Here is a 26,527-nt window from a genome sequence, read left to right on the forward strand (position 1 = left end):
ATTTACAATACAATGAAGGTGGGACGTGTTTCAAATCAAAAGTTATGTGCGAAAATGTTTAATTTAAAGTGTATTCTCAGGCTAATTTATAAATCCAGTTGCTTTCAAAAAAATTGCTGTTTGAGTTTCACGGTTTATTTTTGTTTGATACTTTGCTTATTCTTCCACAGACATGGTGCTTTGCATGGATTTTGGCCGATTCCTCCTGACTGAAGAAATTAAGTCAGGTTAACGATTAAAATCTTGTAACAGAAGCTACATGTCTTCACCTCACTCACACACACACACCCTTTGAAACCTGCCCACACATTTTCCTTTTAAAAGGCTTTTTTATGACTTTAGCGGCCAGATCACAAAAAGATAAATAAATGAAAATGCGTGAGACAACAAAACTAGGTTACCACCAAAAGTCTTCATAAATAACATTATAAACCAGCTCTTTATTCTTAAAAGGCAAAGAAAGACAACCATTTTATCAAAATCTTACTGTAATAAACCAAAAGTAGTTCATTTAGATGAAGGTGGGGCAGATGTTAGAACTTTACTTTCTGTTTACGGTCTACAGTTGTTTTGTGGTGAAGAGATAGTTTTGATCAGAGAGATTCTCATTTGTTTTTCTGAGTAAGTGCTTTTATTACAGAGAGATTCTCATCTTTATTTACATTTCTATCTTGTCATTGTGTTTATGGCAAAACACTTGTTTGGTTTTGTTCAATTTGGTTAACGATTAAAATCTTGTAACAGAAGCTACATGTCCTCACCCTCTTTTTGTTTTTTTATTTACAAATGGAAAGTTTCTTAATAGGTACTTTTTGTATTCCTTAAACTTCTTTCTTCTTCCTGTTGCCTTTGGCTGCAAATCAAATTCAAACTGCATGCAACCCGCCTCCAAGCTGAGGGTTATGTTATCTGTTCATGGTTTCTCCTAAAGTTTTTACTTGTTGAAACTTGTCATTATGAATTTCAACAAGAAACTTCAGAAAACGCCAAGAGTCAGGTTTCTGAGTTGTCTTGTGCTAACTCTGCCATGGAGATGATATTTATTGTTCAGCTCTATAGCTAAACGATGCCCAAACACATCGATATATTATGTTTTGTCTATACCAAAGCCCCAGTGCAGCCTATAAAAGGGCAACATAATCTGAATAATCAAATCTTGCAGGCAGCGTTGCAGGAATGGTGACGCTTTCCCTTTTCCCACTGAACAACTGTAGCCACAGTCCAGTATTGTCTTCCTTGCTGAAATGCTGAAAAAGGAAAATGCTGAAAAGGAAAATGCTGAAAAAGGAAAGTGGTTTTTTTTTTTTTTTACCTTTAAAACATTATTAGAAATATTTTCCTGTGCGTTTGTAACTGGCTAAGAAAAATAAATGCATATTATTCTTGTGAATGGTTACAATAAAGTGACCATTCACTGATGAAAACTTCTTTAGTAAACATCCGCAAGTTTAATAGCTTAAACATAGATTAATAAAATAGTCAGTTTCCAATTAGTGCAAAATTATACATTTGTAAAATATGTTTTTTATTGACTCGAATTTTAGACAAAACAAGCAACATGTGCTAGTAGTTTGTGCTATTTTAGTCATCAGAGTAAAAAACATTTGAACAATCAGCGATTTAACCCCAAGAAAAATGACCGGACATATTTCAGACTTCTCAACCCAGAATCTTCTCACTAGATTTAAAACTTGAAACCTAGAAGTTCAGAAAAATCACAAAAAACAAACAAACAAGAAGAACACCTTCTTAAATAAAGTTAGAAGCTTAAGATATAGCGAGTAAGTTGCTCTACATGTTTCAAAAATGTCCCGCTAGTTTGGCGGGTAACTGAGTTGCGATCAGTTTTTTTTCACAATTCTATTATAAAATGTTTATTATTTAATCAAAATAAAGTCTCCGCTTTAGAAAAACCAAGCTTTTGGAGAAACCACGTGAGGCATAAGACAGCCGACGAGTTCTTTAGAGTTCACCATTTTCCCTTTGTTTTTCATCAAACTTCTCTAATGTGTCGACTTGTATGTTGTCAATAAAGTTTGAAATCTCGTGCCTAGTGTGATGTCATCGACTCGCAAACATGAAAAGCAAAACTAGGTTTAAAAAAAAAGTTATATTTTGTGAAACTGTATCGTGGCAATAACCGTTTCATTACCCAGCTCTCTTCTTATTATCAGTGTACATCTGTAAGCGAGAGAGAGAAAAAAGCTACATCTCTGGATTGTATCTTTAAGCCTGTGTTTGTTTAACAGAACCCATCTGGAAGTGTTGCGTTAAGTTCCACCAGCCTCACTGTTCGTGTGTCGCTAATGTGCAGCGAGGAGGAGCTGTTCGCTGCTGATGCGTTATCACCAGGAGAGGGGAAAGGGGAGGGGAGGGCTTACAAGCCCAGTTCCGCGGAACATCCTGCAAACAAGTCCGGGAGTCGAAACCAAACTCCGCTCAGTGTTTTTCCCCCCCTCGCGGCGCTTCGCTCCCTCCGTGCTCGTGTCGTGATGCCGCTCCGTGGGGAGGAAGTCTCAGCGCTCCAGCTCTAGTTGCCCTGCTGGACATATGAGTGAGCGCCGTTTTATTGTTTTCATCTCCGAATGCACGGCGGTGGGACATCCGGCATGGAGAGTCCGTAGGAGGAGGAGGAGGAGGAGACCACGGTCGCTACTGGTTTGGTAAAGAGAGCGCGAGCGCACCGACGCACGCGCTTTTCTGCGCTCGAGATGGACTTCAAGAAGACAAAATTTGGAAGGTAATTATGGTGAAAACAGAAAGTTTGAGCTCATTATGAATGAAAGTAGAATCCCACACGGCGGACAGATGTTGTCCATCTACTACGCGCTGTGACGCGAGGACAATCAGAGTGATGTTACAGATTAGTGAGCGCGTATGCGGGGGAGCAATCAGTTTAAATTTCAGTCTTTCTCCCGGGATCATCGTGTTTCCTCCATCGGGGTACAGTGGCGTTGAAAGGTATTCACTCTCCTTGAAACTTTTCACATTTTGTAACATGGAGCAGACTTTATGTGATAGAACAAGTAGGCTAACACTAAGTCATTTCATTCATACAAATCAGAAAAATGTGGCGTGTATTAACCAAGCCAATACTTCGTAGACCGATCAAACTGGATAGATAACACCCGTAAACATCAATATTCACGTTTCGCTACGGATTCTAGTTCATTCCAACACATGATCATATTTTCATCTAAACCATTTCACTGTCTTAAGGGCAAACCTTGAGATTTTTGCACTCATTGTTTTGTCGTTCAGGATCGTATCCCCAAAGAAAAGCGTTTACACAGCATAATGCTGCCACCACTTGTTTTCAGGGTGATGTGCAACACAAAGCTCACCCATGTGTTCTTCTCTGATTAGTGACTTGTTTTGTCACACTCTGTCTATTTACTGAAAGTTTCTCCTTAGAAGGTCAAATCTGGATATTGTTGTATAACCAAACAATACTTTAAACTTCTGCACAACTTTATCCCTGATCTGCTGGGCCAGATTTTAAGAAGAGCTCATAGGGGCAGTAGCCCAGGGCGCCATTTTTTGGGTGGTGTCCCAAAGATTTTTCTTTGCTTTTTTTTTCAGTGAATGTGTGTTTTTCAAACATTGTACTTTATATAAAACCTATATGCACAAATTAGATGAGTCGCATTAATATTTTATGAACTGAATGATTTTTAAACAATATTCAAGTATTTGGAAATAATGAAGTTGTAGTCGAGTTCTTGGGAACGACGTAGAATTATTGGCTATTAAACCTCCCATGAATCAAGGCATAGCTGTTGATGACTACCTATTAGTGTACTGTAATTTGCATTAGTAAAATAAGTTTTCCTCAGTGGACAGGGCACCAAAACTGCTCTGCCCAGGGCCACACATCCTTGTAAATCCGGCCCTGCTGATTTAACACAGGTGGTGGTTTTGGGATATCAGATTAAAGATTGCTGAAAACTAAAGAAACCCATGTTTCTTTTGTTTTTATGTTTCTTCCCCATTGAAACACATACATGGGTCAGGGTTCTGTTGCTCAGTAAGTCTCTCCCACCACGATGTGGGTCATAGTTCAGCGCCACGACATCAGTTTATCAAGTCCAGTCCTGCCCTGGGACGTTCGGTGCGTTGAAGGGGAAGCTTGGCTATAATCGTGAGAACCGGAGTCAGGACTCCCAGAGGAGATTAACTTGTTCTTCGCAGTGAAAGGAATAGCCTTGGAGTTACTCGCGCACAAATTCTTGCGGCGCACGCTGTGATCCAGAGGCTCTGATCCTTACATTATTACGTACAGCTGATCCTATTCATGCGCTGTGTGGCGCAACGGGCCCTCTGTCTCCACGAAGTGAAAGCCGGGCTCCTGCAAACACGTGGGAACATTTAGCCGGCATGTGACGCCCATCTGTGCACAAAAGAAGAAGAAGAAGAAGAAGAGGAGGAGGCGAGTCTTGTTACGAGGAAAGAGAGGATCAGAAAAGAAGACAGATAATGCTGCCGTCCATCCTGTGCAATCAGCCCCGTTTTTCAGTTGATTACACACTCTGGCACACACACACTCAGAGCTCTGTCATAACTGATTAGAGAACAGGAGAGCGCCACATGAAGCCACAAACACAGCAACAGTGCTGAGGAAAATAGCTGCTCGCTTGTTGTGTGTTCTTGGCTCGGCCTCAAGAGATGGAGGACAAACAGGGAAGAAGTGGCAGCTACTCAAACATCGGATGTTATCTCACTAATTGTTTCTATCTTCTCTGCTCTGAAGTTTGACAATAAAAACTTTGAGTTTATTTCATCATGTCACCATTGGAGCCATGCTGGGTTTTTTTTAATTTTATATTTTTACTCATGTAAGTAGGAAGGGGATTCTTCCAGTGAGGCTACAGAAAGCAGGACAAGCCACTTTGCGTCACGTGGTGTTGCATACAAACAGAAAAATAAGGGTGGAAATGTGATAAGGAGATCTGTCATGTACATTCTGGGACCTTGACGCCCACATCCACGAGCTAAAGCCATCACAGAAAAACTCACAGACGTCAACAGATCTGTTTGTGGAGGAGAGAGGGCGGGTCGAAGGACAGATGATGCCTAATTATTTATAAGCTTCAGATCTTAGCAGCTTTCACATTTGAAACCCAGTCAAAGCATATTGGAAAGGATTTATTATCCAAGGTTCAATGTGTTATTCTTTGTAACTTTTGATTTATTAAAAAAACCCAAAAAGGCTGGATGCATTTTTGTAGTCTTTCCAGCTACAGGATAACAATGTTAATTGTTTTGGCTAAATGTGCTACGATTGATGCTTTGCCTCCTCGGATCTCAGTAAATATCAAGATTTCTTCTGTTTCTGTTTTTTTTTTTTTTTGGTTTTGTTTTTTTTGTCATGATTAAAACTATAATTCGTCATACGGGGGGATTTGAGTAAATAGGAGTACAGGTGATTAACAAAGATGATGTCAGATTGTGATTGAAATTCTAGTTTTGAGAGTTGAATCAGAATTCTGTTTTGAATTCTGATTCAACTCTCAAAACTAGAATTTCAATCTCAGGAAATCATTCTTGAACTCACCATGGGGATTAAAAGAAATTAAACCCACTCAAAGATTTTGGTCAACACAAACAGGAACTAATCATAACTTAATCCACCTGGATAACAACCTTTTATCTATTGGTAAAAATGTAATCCCAGAGCATGATGGTGCCACCATTATGTGGCCATTGTGTTTCTCTTGGTGATGTGTTGGGATCTTTTGAAATTATGACCCATAAGTTATTGTTTTTATTCCATCAGATTATTATATATTCCCCACCAATCAGTGGCGGCCCCAAAGGGGTGGCAAAGGGGGACTGTGGCCCCTGCTGGAAATATACTAACTAGCCCTTTACCCCCCAGAGAATCATGTTTGGTTCATAAAAAGGCATACAGTCATCATGTAAAACTCAATAAATAAATAAATAAATAAATGCAAATATATGTAGTTGTTCCACCCTAAAATATGGAGAATAAAGTTTTATTTCACACTTAAAACATAATCAGCGCTTGCTCTAGCCACATGTTTTTGTGATTTGTGATCAGGATAAATGTAAAAAAAATAAAATAAAAAATTCCTCCATCACATAAGCCTTGTATTTTAACATGGATGTGTACAGTTTACAGAGAGCTAGCATACGAGCGCCTCCGTTGTGTATCCTATTTAATCAGCAGTAAATCCCTCCATCCCAGCTCACAGCACATCTGGAGATGTTATGAAACCACTTTTTTTTTTTTTTTTCCACTCTCCCAGACAAACACCACGTTACGTGAGCGCAGCCCCGCGCGCGCGGAGCCGCAGGTGCATCCGCGACGGTCGGGCCGCGCTGTTTGGTTGCACATGTAGGCCGTGTGCTCATTATCATGCGCGCATACCTCTTATTGCTGCTCGGTTTCATGGTTGAGCAAGAAAGAACACTTAGGAGGAGGTGAAGCAGAAGAAAAACACACGAGGGAAAGGCAATGTTTTGTTTAAGCCTCGGCTGCCTGCTCACCTTAGAACTCAACTTATTGGACATTATTTAAAGTCATGTGACTTAGTGGGAGGCTTCGGTGGGGACGTTGAAAGCTAAAAGTCACACACAGTGTGACGTGGATTAGAAAATTGCAAATCCTCCAAGAATAATCACTTGTCCAACACATTGCTCCGGTTCCTTTTGTGTTTTCGGAACCAGTAAAGACACGAATTGAACCGTCTGGCCTCTAAATCCACCACTAACGTTTCTTCTCCCTCTCCGCTGTTGTTGCGGTCAGGTACATGAACTGCAGGGTGCCGGCCAACAAGAGATACCAGCCCACAGAGTATGAACATGCAGCCAACTGTGCCACACACGCGGTAAGATGACCACCATGCGTGGGTGGGAAAGTGGTTGACTGGATGTGGAGGCAGAGTAGAGAGGACAGTTCTTTCTTTTTTGGCTGTGACGAGAGGAGATAATCTGCGAGTTTCATTTAATCTGTTGTAATCCTCGCATCCTAGCACAGATGGAATGAAACAGACGGATGCAGAAATTGGAAGAAAATGGGAAAATAATGCTCAGTTGTGTTTAGGCTTTTTTAGATTTTGGCTTGAGCCGTGACGTATAAACCCACTAAGCATGTTCACACCTGCCACTGATCATTTATATGCATTTGGTCCTTCTTGGACCCCAGACTGTTAGAGATGATAGTCGTTCTGTTCCAGTTGTACTTGGAACTGGGAAATTCTGAGTTCCCAGTCTGAAAATCAAGTTAAACACCATCAAAAGTGGGTTTCCCTACTGGGAAACGAGGAGCAACTCTGACTACCCCCAGTTACGACTCATAAGGAGAACTTTGTGTTTCAATATGTCCGATCCTCCCGTCAACACTAGAGAGATGTGGTGAAAATATGTTTATTTTACATGACACATAAAGCTCTGGAAATAAATAAGAGACCACTTAAAATGATCAGTTTCTCTGATTTTCCTTTTTATAGGTATATGTTTGAGTAAATTAAATTTTTTTTATTCTACTGACATGTCTCCGAACATCAAACCAAAGATTTTGTATTTATTTGGAGAAAATGAGAAATGGTCAAAATAGCAAAAAAAAGATGCAGTGCTTTCAGATCTCAAATAATGCAAAGAAAACAAGTTCATATTCATTTAGAAAAAAACAATACAGATGTTTTAACTCAGGAAGAGTTCAGAAATCAATATTTGGTGAAGTTTTCAATGGGGTTCAGTGCAGTGGGCTGTTCATTTTTTCCAGAGCTGCATGTAAAATGGGTCAACAACCAATGTTTCATGTAGCGCCTGCAACTACACACTCAGCAAATTAAAATTTGTGTTTGCTTATGGAAAGAAAAGCTTAAAATGATGTTCATAAAAGCTATTAGAAACAAAGTGTAGGCTCATCGCCATGTTGAAACCTCAGGTGTGAAGTCGAGGTCATTACCCAGCTAACTGGAACGCAGCATTCTTCCCAGCCAAAATCTAAAATATTTCTTTCAGCCTTCTGCTAAAGAATTAACAACAAAAAAGTATAAATGAAGCTGTCTGAGTTAATTCCAACAATAATTTATGACTTTTTTTTTTTTTAGATTTGGATTCTTCCCAGCATGGTGGGCGGGTCTGTGCTTTACTTCCTGTCTGTGGACAAATGGCACCGGGTGGCCGCCTTGCTCTATGGGAGCGGTCTGACCGGCCTCTTCCTCACCTCGACGCTTTTCCACACGGCTGCCTGGAAGATCAGCCATCTCCGGTGGGTGTTTGCACATCTGCACATCTCGGCAGTTCTAGATTTTCAAGTCTGTAGTGTCACAGTGGGAGAACAATACTGGAGTAGAAGACTGTTTACAAATGGAGAACATGTTAAATCTGTCAAAAACAATGACTTCCCAGTGGTTTTATGTGTTTTGAAGCGTAACATTTTAGATATAATTTCATAAGATCGTACTGAATTTGAAATGTTTCGTCTGTATCTTTTTGCAGGAAGGTGGAGGAACGTTTCCACAAGTGTGACCGGATGGCCATCTACTTCTTCATCGCTGCCTCCTATTCTCCCTGGTGGGTCTTTGGATTGGATTGTCTGTAAAGATAAAAATCAAACGCCATCTGATCCAGTTGGGGATTAGGCCACAAACGGCACTGGGACACATTGAGGTCTTAAATGGCATGTCTTCATGTCTTGACACTACTTGATTTGACAGGTTGATCGTTACATATTGGTTGAGAGATTGGAACAGTGCTGTGCTAAATTGGTTCAGGATTTACTTGGGGGGACAGAGATTACATCTGGAGTTCCTCAAGGCTCAATTCTCGGGCTCCTTTCCTGTTGAACATCAATATACTTGCCTTAGCTCCAGGGGTTTAACGAGATCTTGTCGTACAAGATTTCACAATATTAAAACTTCACATACGGCAGGAGAACGCTGTCAATATGTACTGTAAGTTGTTCTGATGCTGGAAGAGACAGAAAGCATCACAATGACCTCCAATGCCAGGACCTCTCGGGGTCTGCAAAGGTAAATGTTGCAGACAGTTGAAACTCTGTCCTAAGATCTGGAGAGATTCAACAAGTCAGAAAAAGAAAGATGTCAGATTGGCTAGAGGCCTTTTTGCAGCATAACTTGGATCTTTGAGGTTTTCTTAAAAGTAACTCTAAAATTTGGTCTCTTGTCCTGTGAACTCAATGTCGCGTCTCGTCTTGAGAGTCTTTGGTTTCATTACAACATATCCAACCTCATCAATGCTGATGATGCAAGACTTTATGCTCATGCTTCACCACAGGACAACGGCTCCTTACAGTCACTGAATAACTGAGTCTATAATATCGGTGTGTGTCCTGGGAAAAATGTGCAAGTTAGAGTCACGTGACCAGAGTTGAATTAAAATCATCCTCAGGTTGATGCTGAGGGAGCTGGGACCCTGGACGTACCACATGCGCTGGCTGATCTGGGTCATGGCTTGCGTTGGGTCCACGTACGTCTTTTTTTTCCACGAGAGGTAAGATTCTCTTCTTAAAGCTTTGGGTGAACGCGTTGACTGAAACCCAACTCCGGCCCTCATGTGTTCAGGTGAAACTCTGCAGCCTTTTTGACGCTCCCGTTCTTGTTCCGCAGGAACAAACTGGGAGAGCTGCTGGGATATGTGACAATGGGGGCTGTTCCTGCGTTGGTCATTCTGTCCATGGTGAGCACTGAAACAACAGTCTGGCTACTGTCTGTTTTCAGCTTCATGCTGAGCCCGTCTCTGATCGTTCGACACTTCCTTCCATTGTGATTGAACCGTACGGCCCCTATAGAGAGTCAAGCTGAGACCTATTTGCTTCAGCGTGTTTCCTCCGAACACATCATCTCCTTGCTCTGCTAAACCAACATATGCAAATGTTTGTCATTAACCTTCTTGTCTTCTGAATCATTGTGGTTAGACTCATTAGAAGCCCCTAATGTTTGCTTTCAGTGCCTGGAAGTTGAATCTGCTCTTCTGAAACCTCATAGCTTTGAGTTTAGAGGCCCCGCGCTCACCAGCTCAATCTTCAAGTCTGATCATGTTATTTTCAGAAAAGATTAAAAGAATTTGCCAAAGCGGCTTTTAGGTTTATTTCAAACGTCACCGAAATGCGAGCGAGGAGTGTAACGGATATCTCTGGGAGTGTTTTGCCCTCACATTTGTGGTATAAACAGAAGCCGTGTCCTTCGGGTTGAAACACTTGAAAGCAACAGAAACATTCAATATAGCTTATTACGTTTTGGAAAACTTGGCACTTGATACTCTTTAAGTAATCAGAGGCCAGTTCACCAACTGTCCCTCAAGATGAGAATAAAAAAAAAATCTGGGTAGGTTTTAGTTTCTGTGCTATTTTCTTTAACTTTTCAGTTTTTTCCTGTTAACCGCTGTGACACCCTCGCCGTGCCCCCAGGCTCTTCAGTGAAATGTGTCCCGCTCCATCACAGGTGGACCGCGCAGGTGTGTGTGAACTCGCTCTGGGAGGCGTCTTCTACGCGGTGGGCGTGGCCTTCTTCAAGAGCGATGGGCTCGTCCCATTCGCCCACGCCATATGGCATCTTTTCGTTGCGGTCGGAGCGGGCATTCATTACTACGCCATCTGGAGGTACCTGTACCTGGCGGGACCACAGCCGCAGACGTCGAGGTGACGGACAGCTTTCCAGCTGATCTCACTGGAGAATAAACATCGGAAGCTGCCGATTCGAAACCCGAAGGCGGCTACTGAAGGCCGCACTTAAACGGACTGAAGAGTTTCACCTTGGGTTGGTGCTGATGATTAAACTCTCAGTTTTAGGGACGAAACACCTGATCAAAGCCAGTACAGTATGATAAATGGGAGCTTATTCTAATATATTATTGTGATTCTGCTGTTAAAGAGCTGACTAAGAGCATTATTTGTATTAAGTTTTCATTTGTTTCTCCAGCTCAAGGACTGGTAAACCTCATCCATGTGTGCCTAAATAGAAAACTGCAAAAGTTTTAAGCACTTTAAGCCTACTTTTTTTTTAAGCAATAACTTATTTCACTGCTAAAATATTTTCTGTTGTTGCTAAACATATATAGGTTTAGCATTGAAATATCTTCAGTAGAATAATTTAAGGTCTATGGTGGCTCAAGTGTTGAAATTGTTCACATTTTGTCATGCTACAACCACAGATGTCAACGGGTTTAATGGTGATTTTATGTGTCAGTAACCCAACAAAAAGGTGGTGCATAATTGTGAAGTAAAAGAAGAATAATAACTTATTTAGGTTGACGCTTACACTCGGAGCTGCAACAAAAGCTTAAATCGAGTCATGTTCATGAGATTGAACGGCTCAATTAAAGTCCAGACGTAGGTCAGGTTCTTTTGGAAAGAAGAAATTTTAGTCTCAAGATGCGTCATTCCACCTCAAAAGGTTTTCAGTTACATTTGCAGTGAAAGGGGGTTTTGCAAAACACAAGCGCACCGCACTTTTCAGACTTTCACTGACAAAGAAATGTGAACCATAATTTTTTTTTCCACTTCACAGTCATATCACATAAAACCCCATTAAACCACGTCAACGTTGATGATCGTAACATGAGAAAATGTAAAGTTTAAGGGGTAAATGTACTTTTGCAGTGCATAATGGCTGCAGATAAATTATCTCTGAAGCTAAATGAAGATCATTGTCAGTGGAATGTTGATTGGCTGTCAGGGGAAAAACCAGAATGTCTTTTCTATGCTAAGCTAGCATAGGAGCTACTTTATGTCAGCATGAAGCAATAATTTACAAGATGGTCGTTTTAGTGGTCCAGATTCAGAGTTGTGAAGAGTTTCTAAAGGACTCGAAAAATTCTTTGGGGGAGGATTTCGGCTGTCTTTTCCATGCAAGTCTAGTTCAAGTACCAGATCCTGGTAGCATGTTGTGTCATATGGAGGACAAAAGAAGAAGAATCGGTATCAGAGACGGGTCCCTTACAAGATGCATCGTTTTCTCCTTGGGAATCACAACATCTCAGCAAAAATATTATTTTCCTTTTGTTAAAACATGAATCTGGTTTTTGCTTTTCGTTAGCTTCGACTGAATACGTTGAACAATTTGCCTCTTTGCAACAGGCTGCTGGTAATAAAGTGCCTAAAGATCCAGTTCAAAATGAGTTCTTTGCTCAGTTGGGTTGTGTATGTTTGCACTCAACACTGATTCAACAATTAGCAGCGACAATTACTGAATTATTTATAGCCTGGACTTAGCTGACGTAATGAACAACATGAAACTGATCAGCTGTTGGCAGTGAAAATGAAAAGAAATTGGTGATATCTCAAGGTTTTTTCACAGTAACTGTTTGCTTTGGGGTTCCTAAAGTTACCAGCCACTTTTAATAACTGACTTTGTCACACGGTGAGAGTTTAAGGGAGGCATTCTTTTAAGGATATGCTCTGCGTTTGGCTAAGAAGTTCTGGTTAAAAGTCCACTCATCCGGTGGACTGAGAGAGTGGGGAGCAATGGAGACGGACCTAAAGCCTGCTGTGGATCAACAGCTGCTCTCAGGATCAATGTCGTCTGATTGTAAATTTGTTGTTGATTTTTATTGTTTGTGAAGGTGTCGCTAATTAATTTTACACGATTTGCTATGGTAACATGTCGAGGTTAAATAACTCCAATCTGGGATAGTTAAAGATGCGTCATAGAGAACTGACAAAAGGAAAGGTTTTAAATTGTACGGGCAAATTCAAGATGGACTGCAGGGGATCTAAAAAAGTGTGTTGGCAAATAAAATGAGACGATAAATTATTAATATTTTTTTGCAAATTTAACACGTTGCATATCCTGTAGTAGTTGACTGAAAAACAAAAACATCTGAATTATCTGGTTGCATGAGTATGCACACGCACATATTGGAAAATCATCCAGTTTTAGTCTGTTTTCTTTGTGAAATTTTTCTCCACCCTTCTCCTGATTGATACCTTTGCACAGTGAGATTATTTTCACTAGAACAGCTGACCTTTCAGTTTCATCAGACCTTGAATATAGAAATGATCAGATCAATGCTGTGCTCATTTATGGAACCAGGTTTATGAAGCTTTTAGATTTGTAGTTATTTTTTCTTTTTCACCTGATCTGCACTAAAAGTGGGAAAAAAATCTTTGAAATGATTTGATCAAAATTTTTGTAGTCAGTTTAATAGAAAGTTACACCGCTGCATTCAGACTCTGGACTGTGATTGCCAGTTATTTTGCTAATACGATGCACTTAAACTCACAAGCACTTTTCAATTCACAGATGTGTCATTTATGCAGAATTTAATCAAACCAACTAGTTGAATCTGGACGACCGTGTCGATTTAAGCATGTTGAGCATGCAGATTATCCATGCAAATGTTGATTTTTATTGATGACAGTAAAAGCCACAAGTGAGAGGATTTTTCTACTGAAGTGTGTTACTGTTTTAAGACACCACTGACTCAGGAAGTGAAGAACTGTGTGTGTGGTTTTTTTAATCAAGTATTTTTTTTTTTTTGTAAAAAAAGCTATATTTCAGTAAAATCATTGTAATAAATATGACACTTCAAAAACCAGTGAGATTTTTTTTTTTTTTTTAGTTATTTACAACATCATTAAATTTCAGATGAATCATCTCATTTATTTACAAAAAAAAAATCTAATTTCAAAATGAAGCCGTTTTGTTGTTCAGATAATTCATATTAAGTGCAAGTGCAGGAGAATGAAGTGTGTGTGTGTGTAGGTGTGTGTGTGTGTGTGTCACTGCGAGTGTGTGAGCCTGGTGAGGACTCGAAGCTGCAGCGGCACGGCCAGGTTCGTGTCTCTGTGCCAGCGTGGCGTCAGGACGTGAGGGGGAGGCGTTAGGACGCTCTGAGCCACACCGGGGGCCTTCAGCAGAGACCACAACTCCTCACCACGGGTTACTATGGCAACGAGGTCGTCTTCGTCGGCGCACCAGGCAACCGAGCCGTTTCTGGCTGCGGTTCTTAGCTTGGAGAAGAAAAGAGACACCCTACCGAGAGACAGAAATGATCAATCACGTTACATTATTCTAAAAGGAACTCTAATGAAACACACACAAAAAAAGTTATTCACCTTGGAATCAAGTCATGTGATCGCGACGCCAGTTTAGCCAGCGCGCTCATCAACGTGGTGATGACTTTAGGGGCGGGGCACACCGTCCCAGGAGGTGGGGCAGACGAGGTTATCTCAAACAGCACCGCCTCCAGAGTTTCAAAACAGGAAGTGATGAGCACCACAGAGCAGCTGGAGTCAGACGACACCGACAGGTACTCCCCCAGCACCCACACCTGCCGACCAAAATGAAGAACGAAAAAAAAAAAACAGCTCAGCGTTTTCTATTGCGTTTTATTATCATTTCTATTGAGTGACGGACTGGCCCAGCAAGTCATGTCTGTACGTATTCAGATAAAAATGATAAAAAAACTATTTACTACTTTTTGTAAGGTTTAATGTTGCCACAAACAAATGTTATTCTTCAGAAAATATTCTAAGTGTGATTTATACTGCAAAGCTGCACATAGTAGCCGTGTTTAAACACATTTTCAAATTTACTGACATTTACTGATGCTCTTGTGGAAATTAAATTAACATCATTATTTTGAATTTCTCAAGATCCAAATTATCATCATAAGATCATTTTAAAAATAAATGAACAATAAAATAAATGTCTACCTCTACACTGTTGCCAACTTAGCAACTTTGTGGCTAGATTTAGTGATTTTTTTCCTTAAAAAAAAACATAATTGGAAAAAATTTTAATCAGAACCAAAACTGATTTTTGTTTCTTTACCACATGAGTGTAGACTTCTTCCTTGCTGTAGACGTTCGCCGTCGTCCCAGCAAACTCCAGCAGCTCGTGTGACTGGTCCACAACCAGAGAGGGGCGGAGCTTGCACAGCCTCAGCAGGTGGCAGCTGAACACCCTGCAGGAGGGCAACGAGGGCCGAGGTGAGAAAAAGGAGGCGGGGAAACGGAGACAGGACATCTCCTGCTGTACCTGTGTATCTCTCTGCTGTAGGTGGGGATGGCGAGGAGGAGGCCGCTCCTCTCCAGCATCACCAGGATCAGGTGAGCCAACAGCTTCTCTTCAGCCACCTGAAAGCCAACGACGACCGCTGTTAGTCTGTCTTTTCCGAACGTTAAACTTGGGATGCGCTCTGTCCCTACCGTAACAACCGTGTTGAAATAAATGTGCAGCAGCACGGGGACGACCTGGGCGCAGCGCACCACTCTGGGCCAGTCGGCCGCCTCGGCCAGCAGGTCGTGGAGCGTGCTCAACCGGTCGATGGTGTGACCTAAGCAGAGGAGCAAAATCAGTACGACTCCACCGAAAAAACACAATTTTATTATTAAAAAAAAAACAAGTCTTGAAAACAACAGCGACAATTATCGAGTTAATCTGATCAACAAACAATTTTCTTAAAAAACTGAGTTTTCTCTTATATCAGAAGGGTCAATCATCTTTTCATAACAGAAAGGGCTAAATTTGTCATAATATGCTGATTTTAAAAAAAAAGTATAATTAAATTTTAACATTATTTTTGTTTCAGTTCCATTAAATACTGACTGAATAAACAGAAAATTGTGGGTTTCTCATATTACAGTTAGACATATTTATGAAACAACAAAATGTGAACGTCTCCAGTTGTGAGCAGAAATATAAAAGATGAAAAGAATAAAACATGTGAAACAGTACTACTGTGTGAACATCTCTCTGTTAATGTGATATTGTCTGGTTGCTTTTGAAAGAAAGTTAAAATTTTGCGTCATGAAGCACTTTAACTCAAAACTCAACCTTGCTTATTAGGATGGTGTTTTGTTCCCCATATGCTAAATCTCTCTCTGCTATGGCCTCTTCACATCCGTTATTTTTTATTGAGAAGTCGACGCTGCCCCGTCATGCATCCCGGCTGAATGAGCGCCATTAAGCTCGTTTGTGTTTCAAAACAGAACCGCAATAAGAGCGTTTTATGTCCCACACCAGACTCTGTTTGGACCCGTTCTCTTTCCCGTATGGGCCCGCCATCTTTATTTCTGCATCAACTAGCTCCACTTAGGGACGACCAGCGCCGCCCTCTCCTGGATGGCGGCCAAACTACAACACTGAAAGAAGGTTTAAGTGAAAGTTAACAGATTGGAACTAATTTTAACCTAATAAACCATTAATCATAAGCTTGTTAACCGTTTGCTCAGATTTCATACCCGTCCGTCACGCGTGTGGATTATGTAAGTGTAGAAAAAGAATTCCCAACATATTTTGAGTCTTGTCACTACCTGAGCCCGTCTCCACTCGAAGCAGAAAGAGGAAAAGTCCTCTGAACGCAGGGTTTCGAAATGCGTCGAGCGACAGCAGGCCTCGGCTGCTCGACTCTGAGATGGGCAAAGACACGGACCTGCAGCACGCACACAGAGAAACGAGTGAGGCGTGGGTAAATAACCAGCATTGAACGCGTTTGTGCGTCTACAGACCTGAACTGCAAGATGAGTGTAGCAGAAAGGCACGGCAGGTCCAGCAGCGTGTGAAGCATCTCCACCGCAGTTCCTTCAGTAACCAGAGAGGGCAGCAGATCCACAAAATCATCCACAACCGCTGAGCTATCCCATGCTAGAAACTACACACACAGAGGGTTCAGAGAGTGAGCAGGGATCCAAGCAGTGGCACGCAGCACGCCTGGGTTTTGGATCGACACCTTCAGGAAGTTCGGGAGGAATCGTATGAACTCAGGCGCTCGGAGCCGCAGGCTGTCCAGGTTCTGCCGGAGGAAGCGCAGCAGCTCGTGGGCGAGGAAAGGGTTGTTGAAGAGCTCTGCGGGAAAGCGGCCAAAGACCAACTTCCACACACACTCGCAGTCCACGGCTGCCATTTCACCTGCGCACACACACACACACACATTCAGGGTCACATCTACCGTTATTCAATTTCAGATAAACACATTCGTAGTTGTTGGTGGATTTTCCTCCGCATTTAACATAAACAGCGTTGTATGCGTTCTATGCAGCTCTCGAATCAAAAGCAGAAAGTTGTCAAAAAGACAGCATGCAGAGCAGAGTCTGTACACTAAAATATAACATTTTATGTTTTGAGATGTTTCTCCAACGCAACTGGTCTGAGAATGAAACACAAATTTAACAAAAAAATCCCCCAACTTAAATAACATCTAATGCATAAAATAAAGGACAACCTTTGGTTCAATTACACAGATCAGCAAGTCAATGAGCAATTACGAATAATAAATATAAACACATGGAAACAATCCAAACAAACTGTGTTGAAGTAAATTATTTTCTTGCTCAGATTAAATGCTTAATTAGCAAGTAAAAAAAAAAAATTAATATGTTTTGTGTCAAAATTAATTTCGGTCATTCTAACTAACCTAAAATAAGAAATGTTTTGTCTGATTCAACTTGAAAAAGTGAGAGAACTAAATGTGTGTGTGTTTTAATCAGATTGTATGAAAATATCTGGCGTCAACCTTAAACAACATTGTTCAAATTTAGGCTTTTAATGAAAATGTTGGATTGCATTTTATTACAAAACTGTGCAGTTTGAATATGAAGTATTTTCAAGCACTTTCCATTGAACACATAATATAAATTCAAGCATTTTTAAAGATTTCAAAGAAACTTGTCTAAGGTAGCAAAATCAAAGCGCAACATTAAATGGAAAATCAAATGTCTCTTCTGTGAGAGTAAAAATAGGACTTTTAAGATAGAAATATAGCTTGAACAAACATCTAATTAAACATCAGACTATTGTGATTCATAGGAGTTTGGTAAAAGGCTTAAGAAAGGATGACCTGTTGACAGGTGCCCAAAACCCAGTAAAAAGAAGAAAAATAAAACAGGTCTTGCAGAAGTGGTAATAAATACTAACAAAAACCAACTTAAGTTCAGTGAATGATTTTATTATTTTTGTTTATGTATTAACCAGCTCTGCCCACTGTTAAGGGTGATGTGCAGTAAATGTCAGTCAGGCTTCAGCGCTCACCGTGGTTGAGGTAGAACTGCGCTATGGGCAGCAGAACTCTGGCGTACGACAAATCCGAGCTCAGCCGACCGAACAAACCCTTTATGGACGGGAAGGTGCGGAAGACCATGGAGGGATCCTCTACACACACGCAGTCCAGGATGCACACGGCCTCCACCATGCACTAACAGAGAGGAACCAGTCAGCACACAAACGGCAGCGGCGTGATGCGTTCTTGTGAATATTTCTATAACAGTCAAGCCGACTTCACTCTGAACTATGGAAACCCAAAGGGTTCATTGGTGGAAAGAAAAAAAAGAAAAAGAAAATCCAGATTTTCCAAAAATTAAATCTTCAAAAAATTAATGAAGTAGAATTTACCGCCCGGCTCCTTAACTTTTCATGTTTTTACACCTTCAAAATCTCACCGCTTTTTGCAGTTCCGTGTCCAACTTCTTCTGGGCCTCTGACGGAAAGAGAGAAACTCACACCAGAGTTCAACCTCACATGCTAAACGATTCGAACTAAAAGAGGAGGATTTCCTGGTGGAGCTCACTCACTGCGATCACACTGCTCGATCAGGCGCTGGCAGTACTGGAACGTTTTCTCTCTCAGACGCTCTTTTGGGGGAAGAAGGCGGCTTGAGGAGGACGTCGCCGAAACCATGGAAACCACTGATCCGTCCACTTCCGATCGATCATCTGCAACAAGCACGGTCAGGGATAACTGATTTAATGAGCCATTCGCAGTTTCACTGTACCGGCCGTGTGTACTTAGACTTGCATAGCTTGCATGGAAAGAAAAGAAGCTTGATTTGGACTGCTTCGGATCCACTTGGATCGAGACCCAGAAAACAAACAAATGAAGAAAAGCAGAAAGTTAAAATACTTTGGAGCATAATAGAAAAAATAAAAAAAAAATTATATGTATAATTTTCCTTACTGTAATGAGCAACTTTGTGTTCTGTCACATGGAGTAAAAAAAAAAAAATTGTGTTGAAGTTTGTGGCTAAAATGTGACCAAATCAGATCAAATTTAAGGGATAAAAACATACTTATAAGCCACACCACGTTTTCTGTGTCAACTTTTACGATAAAAACAACCAATCATAGGTGATGATCTAAATGTCACGAAAGTTTGGTTTATTTAGCTACTTCTATGTCATATATACACCACAGCCAAACAAACGGAGAAAAAAAACAGCTGGAAAAAAAAAATCAAGAACAAGCGTCATGAAAAATGCCTAAAGTGATTCACCAACTCAAATTTAAGACTTTTAAATAGCATTATGAATTAAATTTAAGACCTGTATCACGACAGAACATATAAAAGAAAATTGCCAAAATACAAAAATAAAAAGAATGGAAAGTTACAAGGAAGAAATTAGTACGACCTGTAGATTATTAATAGATGTTGTCACATTCTTACTTTGGTTGAAGACATAAATTATCATCCCCTTAAATCTTTTTCCCGCTTCAGTATCTGTACCTCCTTTCTCCTTTGGATCCGTGCGCTCATCCTTTTCTCCTGCTTCCCAGCTGTATTTCCCTTCAAAGTAAACACTTTGTTGAAATAAAATTCAACAAAGTAAAACTTTGGTAAAACTGGTATTAAACTGGCACCAGGTAAAACTGGTACTAAACGAACCTCGTCCACAATAAATGTGCACATTTCCATGACAGACGGAAAAAGCTAGCTAGCAATTAGCTATTTAGCGGTAACACCTGAACCCATAGACATAATATAATATAATATAATATAATATAATATTTTATGTCTATGCCTGAACCGCCTCGAATCACATCTGCGGGCGACTCAAAATATTGCCTGACGGAAAATCCCGCAAGGCGAGGCAAAAAAAAAAGAAAAAAAGTACGTATAATATGTAAGATTAAATAGTTTTGCCACGACTAAATGTAAAACGTATTTAACGCCAACATACATTTTTATTAATATAACACATGTTACAATTTTTATTTTATATACACGAATTTAAGAATTTTTAAGGATGCCTGGAGTACTTAAACAAGCATTACCACCACAACCTAAATGCTACATCTAATATTTAGCACAAAACTAAAAAGTTACATTTCTCACAAAGAAAAACACTTAGACATGTAACATATTTGACACCAGGGCTATTAAATGATTAGTACATCATTCTCTGAAAGAAACTGCAATCACTGCAGTTTGTCCAACATGGACAGCAGAGACAAGAGGAGGTTAGAGATCAGAAGCTCGTGGCGTGTTTGTTAGGGATTGTTTGTTAGGGTCAGGTGCAGCTGGGATTCATAATCAGCATTTCAAATGTGGTGAGCTGCCTCGAGAAAACGTTTCGGGAGTTTAGTTGAGTTAATGATTCTCAGATGTGAACGCATGCGCAGAAGATCCAGGAATCCTTGTGTCTTACCATTGGAAAAGGAGTGGGAGAGGGAGAGGCTGAGCTGTAGCCTGCTTGCTGGAGATGACGAAAACAACAACAAAAAAAAGGCAGGTTGTTTCATGTGAGTGATGTGAAGGTTGAGTCACCTCTGTGATTCATGGGTGGAGGAGGCTCTTTTATAAAGAACAAAGTCCCATTTAGTTAGCATACGTCTGTTCTTTGATGTTTTACTGCTCAGCGTTTCAAACTTTAGAGTCCAACATATACGGTGCCTTGTAAAAGTATCTCTAGTCTTTGAACTTTTCCCCATTTTGTCCCTTTCCAAGCACAAAGATCAATAGATTGTAATAAGACTTTATGTGATAGACTAATTGGGAAATGGACTGGCTCAAAACTCTGGCAGAACAGCTTTTATTTTCAGTCTCGGCCTCGTTTTTTTTTTTTTTTTAAGGACATTATGGACGCAAAACATTCACCTATTTGGGCTTTACTATAGAGTCCTTTCCACCCATAACAATACAACTCAATGTTGATTTTAAGGCATACATCGCTATCTGACATCACCAAAAATGTACAATATTTAGAAAACTTTGGATTGGATTATTCTAGTGTAAATACAGATTGTCCAAATCGTTGTTTCTCAAGATAAAAAGGACCTTGGGTTCAGTTTTACAGGTGTAGAGGCTAAAAGAGCCGTAACTTTTTAAAAAGGATGTGTCTTATTGGTTGGTAGACAAAAACTAAAGTTGTGAGGTAATCTTAAAGCACATATTAGCTCTTAGTCAATGTAACAAGTTCTTTAGTAGATTAGAAATCTGAATTTAATAGTTTAGCTAATGGGATAAGTCTAAACTCGAATCTTTATCCCATACTTATCCAGAAATCCAATACGATCAAATCCAGTTTCATCCTTTTGTAGACTTTCAAGACTGTGTAGGAACTTTGGTTTAGGGTTAAGGTTACTGATCTGTCATAAAAGCCTAACTTCCATTTAAAATACGGTAAAGTTTGTGGCGGTAAGATGACAAGCTGTGGTCATACCAGCGTCCATTGTGCTGTTTCCGCTGGAAACAGAGTGGTAGGTGAGGAGCCAGTGACGCAGCATGGAAAACGAATAGACGTTCATCCACTGGTCCTCCGTGAACCCCTGGCCCACGCAGAGTACGGTGAAGAAGTCGCCCGACACCGAGCCGTCCAGCTCCGCTGTGGGCAAAGGCTGAGACAAACAAAACACGGATTGAAACACAAAGTTTTCAAACTTTCCGCGGGGGACATCTTGGGTCCAGATCGCTCACCTGGCGGGACCTGGGTCCTGTGAAGAACCCTCCCGAGGAGGCTCCGCCCCCCTGCACGATGCTCGCATAGCGCAGCCAGTCGACGAACTTTTTACTCAGAATGGTGACGTGTTCTGGAGAAGAAAAAAAGAAGGATACGGGTCACAAGTTAAACAAAACACAGAGTCCCGAGGAGCCTGTTTTCGTCCGCTGGTTACCTTCGGTGAGGCTCTCTGGGCTGAGCCTGAGGACGCTGTTGAGCACCGGCAGGGCGAATGTGAGCGAGCGAGTTGGCCCATCAGACGGCCGGCCCTCCAGGCCGTGAATGAGCTGAGCGCAGAGATTGTTCAAATCCGTCCTGGATCTGGCCTGTTCCAGTCGAAGCAGAGCGGAAAAACGAGTCAGAAATTAAGGCTGCAGCTAGAGATTATTTCAGTTATCGATAAATTGATCAATAACTATGAAGATTAATTGATTAATCGGATTAAAAATGGGCACATTCTGGAGATTTTTTTTATTTAAGCTTTTCTTATGCAAATTAGAAATGCATTAATGCAAATAAGTAAATAATTTATTCATTTTCTAAATAGGAAAATAAACATTTTATCGCCTAAAATGCAATGATGGCTTTTTTTTTTTTTGTGAATCACTTGTAGCATCTGCAGTGACAAAGTTACTTCTACATCGAAATGTGAAAAGCTCAAACCTTTCCACTTGAATCAATAATACAGTGTAGGGCTGACCTGTTAATGTATTTATTTATTTATTTTTATTAACTGATTAATTGGATAGAAAAAGGTGCTTAGAAGTAATTTTTGTATTTTTTACATAATTTGAACCAGGTGAAGCTGAAATTTCACCACACAAGGAGTTCTGGGTAAAACATATTAAAGTTGTTTTTCTTTTTTTTTTTTAGCTTAAATGCAAAATGTTTAAATTTGTTGTACAGTTTGGGATTATTTACTGCTCTGATTGTGTTGTTCTTTTAGCAAATGGCCTTTTTTTTCAGTCTGATTAATTCAGTTCACGATTAATTGATTATTTTAGTAATCAAATAATTGCGATTAATCCAATTAATCGTTTCAGCAGTAGTTGGAATGGCTCACAAATAAAATTAAATTCTGATCATATTTCTTTTTTAATCTTCCTGCAAACCTGTGAGACGAGCAGACCGGCAGCATGCGTGTTCAGCTGACTGATGTTCTCCTGGATGTTGTTCAGCTCCTCACCAGAAGAGGGCGGTGTCTCCCTGAGCAGAGCGGAGCTCAGCACCTGGAACTGCTCTGCGGGTGAGGAGAGGAGCGACAGCAGCCTCTGCTGGAGATCTGAGGGCAGCCTTTGATAACAGAGATAGCAGAGCAGTAAGGATAAATATAAAATAATCTAAATATGTTAAGTGTTAATCAGAGAAGAAGTCAAAGAGTTTCATAGTAAACTCTAGAGCATATGTGTCAAACTCAAGGCCCGTGGGCCAGATCCGCCCCACTGTAGCTTTTTATGCGGCCCTCTAGACTAAACACGAAGTGTGCTTAAATATTATGTTATCAATCAAATCAATGCAGTTACTGCCAAATTATATCAATCAGTCCCTCCAGTTTCTTGAGAATTATGTTGAAAATTCACGCAAAATCAACAAATCCCCACAGGTTTTTTGTGGTAATACATAATTGGGAGTTTGTGGCAGATTTTTCTCAAAAATTGTCAAAAACTTTCTTATTTGTACTAAAAACAGCTGCTTCAGCCTTAAAAAGTCACATTTATCATCATAAATAAGTGCAGATATTTCCAAATTAGTACCACAAACACTTTGATTTTATTGCAAAAAAAATAAAAAATTAAAAATTAAAAATCACAAACGGTATCACAAAATCCTGGAAGGACTAAAAAGATGTTCATTGATATTATTTAATTTTAAGAATTCAATGATATTTTAACAGTTGGTGAGCAGGTTTATCAATACATTCTGGCCAGATCCCTTTAAGCCCTTTAAGAGCCTCCATGGTCTTGATTTGGCCCACAGCGAAAATGAGTTTGACACCCCGGAGAAAAGGCTTCCCAACTTCAGAGTCACACATCTCTGAATACCTCCCGTGGAAAACAAACCTCACGACTCTTGTCAAAAAGGCACAAAAGCTAAAGACAAACTTGTTGAAAGATAAACTTCCTGGTGTGATCCGGCGGCAGACAACAAGGTCCTGCAGAGGACCATAAAGACTCCATCAAACATCATATACCGTCAGCTACCTGCCTGGGATGAGATCTACACGCCCTGCTGGCTGCAGAGGACACACAGTGTCCTCAAAGATCCTCTCCATCTGTATGAACTGGAGAGAGCTACAGATCCACCCAAACTAGAAGGTGTCCAAAGCGAAGCCCAGCAGCCGTTTGCGGCCCATGGACTGATTTACTGTGTTGATGCAGATTTGGACTACCGGACTGGTACAAAGAAAGATTACCAATACATTAAAATCTTCTTACAATTGAAAATGTTATTTACAACACAAAGTATTAACCTTTAAATTGTATGTTTATGCTAAACAGAAACGCGTCTGTTCAGTAACCTTTACTCAGAAGCAGCTGCCAAATTAAGTGATTTATTTAACTTGGCTAAATACGCTGAGTGTTTAAAAAGAGAGAGTGACCCAAAAGCCTGTTCTTTATGCGAAGGGTAGAGTAACAACCCCCCCCCTCAAATTTCTTTTAATTTATACAAATTTTAAACTGGATGCTTTTCTTTTGACAAAGCAAACATTTTTTTTTACGGTTTGGATCTACAGTGGTTCAGGCCAGGGGCCCGGAGCCCGTGGCTCCAGAACCGCCAGTAGGTAAATAAATGTTTTATGTTTTATATTTTTAAGACAGAGCCTAAACACAACCTAAAGCAGCATCATAACATATTTGGGTTTTTGGATCTCAGTGTAATCAGACCTATCAACATTATTAGGACAAATACTTGTAAAAAAAAAAAAAAAAAAAAAAAAAAGTATCAAGCTCACGAGGAGAGCCTCTTACGTTCGGGCGTATTTATTAGCGGACAGGATGAGGTGCAGCCGGTGCAGCGAGTCCAGCGTCTCATAACCGAGCTCCTTGAGCTGAAGCAGCTTCACGAGGCGGCTGTAAAACTTCTGCAGCTCAGCCTCCTGAATCTCCCTGGAAAACAACCAAAATGCCGGAGGCTTCATCTCACACTGCTGCACAAAAGTCTTGAATCACGTCTAGTTTCTTGACATTTTGCCAAACTTCCCAAGGAATGTCAATGTTCCTGTAGGCTTTCAATCATTTTCAGTCCAGGACCTGATCATTTTCCAAAGGATATTCAACATTATTATGACTAAGTAATGAAGTGACTTTTTTTTTTTTTTAATGTTACTTTTAGCCAATTCATTTTTAACACTTTGTTTCCTGGAATCTTTTTAAGTGTCGTGCTTTGTTCTCCTTACCTTGCTGTTTGTTTGTTGTTTGTTTAAGCAATTGACAGACTCACTGATTTTAGACTCTTCCAGGGTAAAAATGGTTCGAAATCTCAAAAGATTAGTTGTGTTGTGTTTAAAGAGGACCAACACTTGAAACAAAACTAAATTTGCATCTAAATCTTTATACCAACTTTCACTTTTTGGGGAATATCTGCACCGTGTTAAAAAAAAAAAACTCTTCAAATTTTCAGGAAAAATGGTAAAACATTCAAAACAACTGACATTACAATGACATTCCCAGGGTGTTCGCTTACCAGATCACATTTCACTGATAAGTCACTCAGGTAAAAACGCTTTTTTACATTCCAAAACAAATCTAGTAAATAATATGCAAATTTCCATTTTAGTAACATGTTTTCATTTCAACATGTCACGGGGGGAAAATAAGGAAGCGGACTACTTCTTGTTGCTGTAAGAGACAGCCTCGGTTTTTCAGTTAATGGCTACATAAAATATAAACGATACGTTTCAAGTTTTACCAGCATGAATAATTAAAACGTAAAATAAAATAAAATCTGTACGCAAACAAGGAAGTTAAGTCGAGCTAACTGGTTTTAGCTTTGTTAGCAAAGTAGCACAAGAGCAAAAGGTTCTGAATAAAACCCACATTTTCCGAGTCCTTACCTCGCTTGTTTAATTAAACTCTCTGAACCGAGAGAATACATTTTTTAATCAGTCAGCCTTTCCGCTACAGCGGAAGGTAAACAGTGCGCGTTTAAAATATGTCCGGACTGCGCTCACATGACATGACATCAGTTCCGCTTCCGACTGTTTAGACTTGCATGTTTAACTTAAATAAAATGGCGCCACTGTGTAATTTATGCGCTAACTAAAACGTATAAAAACTCACATGCTATTGAGCAGCAATAAATAACTTTAATTCAGCTGATGCCAGCCTGCCAACATGCCACACCAATGATTGACTTCCTCAGGCTGTCTCACTATTACACCCCGTGAAATCACAATTCCTCAATTTCTGTTGATCATTCTAGTTCTGAGTCTTTCCTTATAATCGCCTCTTTCAGCTCAACACACGGGACTTCTGTAGAACTGAGAATGAATTTGTTTTGTGGCTTCTGAACCACTCCTATGCTGACTTGCCATGTTTTGGATCATTATTTGAAAAGATCTATTGGTTATCCATTTTCAGCTGTCTGATAGAGTCAGATACTTGTTTAAAATCTACTGGTATTTGAAAGTCTTCATTATGTCATCAACTTCAATATGGTCCTCTGTCATGGAGTGTTTATAAAAAAAAAACAACAAAAAACTCTTATTTGACCAAAGCAGACAGTCTCGGATATAATCGGAGTTAAAGTTTAAAAAGAGGTTAGCAAAATCTACATGTGTGTCAGGACAGTTTTTATAGGAATAACACTCCACAAAAACAACTGTTAGCATGAACGCAGCATCTAATGGTTGTAATGATGACTTGGTGACCACAAGATGCCGACC

General features: G+C 40.2%; 2 protein-coding genes and 1 long non-coding RNA gene across 6 annotated transcripts; 1 reads left to right on the top strand and 2 right to left on the bottom strand.

Annotated features, from left to right (window-relative positions):
* Window positions 1–427: 427 nt before the first annotated feature.
* On the top strand, window positions 428–13,518 carry LOC103147371 (monocyte to macrophage differentiation factor 2-like). 2 transcript variants are annotated; one of them, XM_007565675.2, is made up of 7 exons: window positions 428–2,740; window positions 6,770–6,851; window positions 8,079–8,239; window positions 8,470–8,544; window positions 9,382–9,483; window positions 9,600–9,669; window positions 10,434–13,518. In XM_007565675.2, the coding sequence occupies exons 1-7, from the start codon at window positions 2,712–2,714 to the stop codon at window positions 10,632–10,634; spliced, it is 720 nt and encodes a 239-aa protein (XP_007565737.1). In that variant the 5' UTR covers window positions 428–2,711; the 3' UTR covers window positions 10,635–13,518. The 2 variants fall into 2 exon arrangements, with proteins under 2 accessions (XP_007565737.1, XP_016533880.1); XM_016678394.1 differs by lacking the exon at window positions 428–2,740 and adding an exon at window positions 2,756–2,961.
* Window positions 2,784–8,525, bottom strand: LOC107837846 (uncharacterized). Of its 2 annotated transcripts, XR_001663895.1 has the most exons (3): window positions 8,435–8,525; window positions 8,195–8,327; window positions 2,784–4,390 (listed from the first exon to the last, which is right to left on the bottom strand). It is a non-coding gene; the product is annotated as an uncharacterized LOC107837846 (long non-coding RNA). The 2 variants fall into 2 exon arrangements; XR_001663894.1 differs by having other exon boundaries at window positions 8,195–8,459.
* ap5z1 (adaptor related protein complex 5 subunit zeta 1) lies at window positions 11,993–25,807 on the bottom strand. 2 transcript variants are annotated; one of them, XM_007565673.2, is made up of 19 exons: window positions 25,697–25,807; window positions 24,612–24,749; window positions 22,755–22,935; window positions 21,818–21,968; window positions 21,621–21,733; window positions 21,367–21,541; window positions 20,353–20,400; window positions 18,503–18,643; window positions 18,371–18,408; window positions 17,964–18,126; window positions 16,666–16,844; window positions 16,445–16,587; window positions 16,250–16,368; window positions 15,143–15,270; window positions 14,973–15,070; window positions 14,766–14,898; window positions 14,048–14,262; window positions 12,066–13,964; window positions 11,993–12,026 (listed from the first exon to the last, which is right to left on the bottom strand). In XM_007565673.2, exons 1-18 carry the CDS (start codon window positions 25,735–25,737, stop codon window positions 13,712–13,714), a joined length of 2,457 nt encoding a protein of 818 aa, XP_007565735.1. In that variant the 5' UTR covers window positions 25,738–25,807; the 3' UTR covers window positions 11,993–12,026; window positions 12,066–13,711. The 2 variants fall into 2 exon arrangements, with proteins under 2 accessions (XP_007565735.1, XP_007565736.1); XM_007565674.2 differs by lacking the exon at window positions 20,353–20,400.
* Window positions 25,808–26,527: the final 720 nt, after the last annotated feature.

The sequence above is a fragment of the Poecilia formosa genome, unplaced genomic scaffold (assembly GCF_000485575.1).
Source record: "Poecilia formosa unplaced genomic scaffold, Poecilia_formosa-5.1.2 Scaffold182, whole genome shotgun sequence".
Lineage (NCBI taxonomy): Eukaryota > Metazoa > Chordata > Actinopteri > Cyprinodontiformes > Poeciliidae > Poecilia > Poecilia formosa.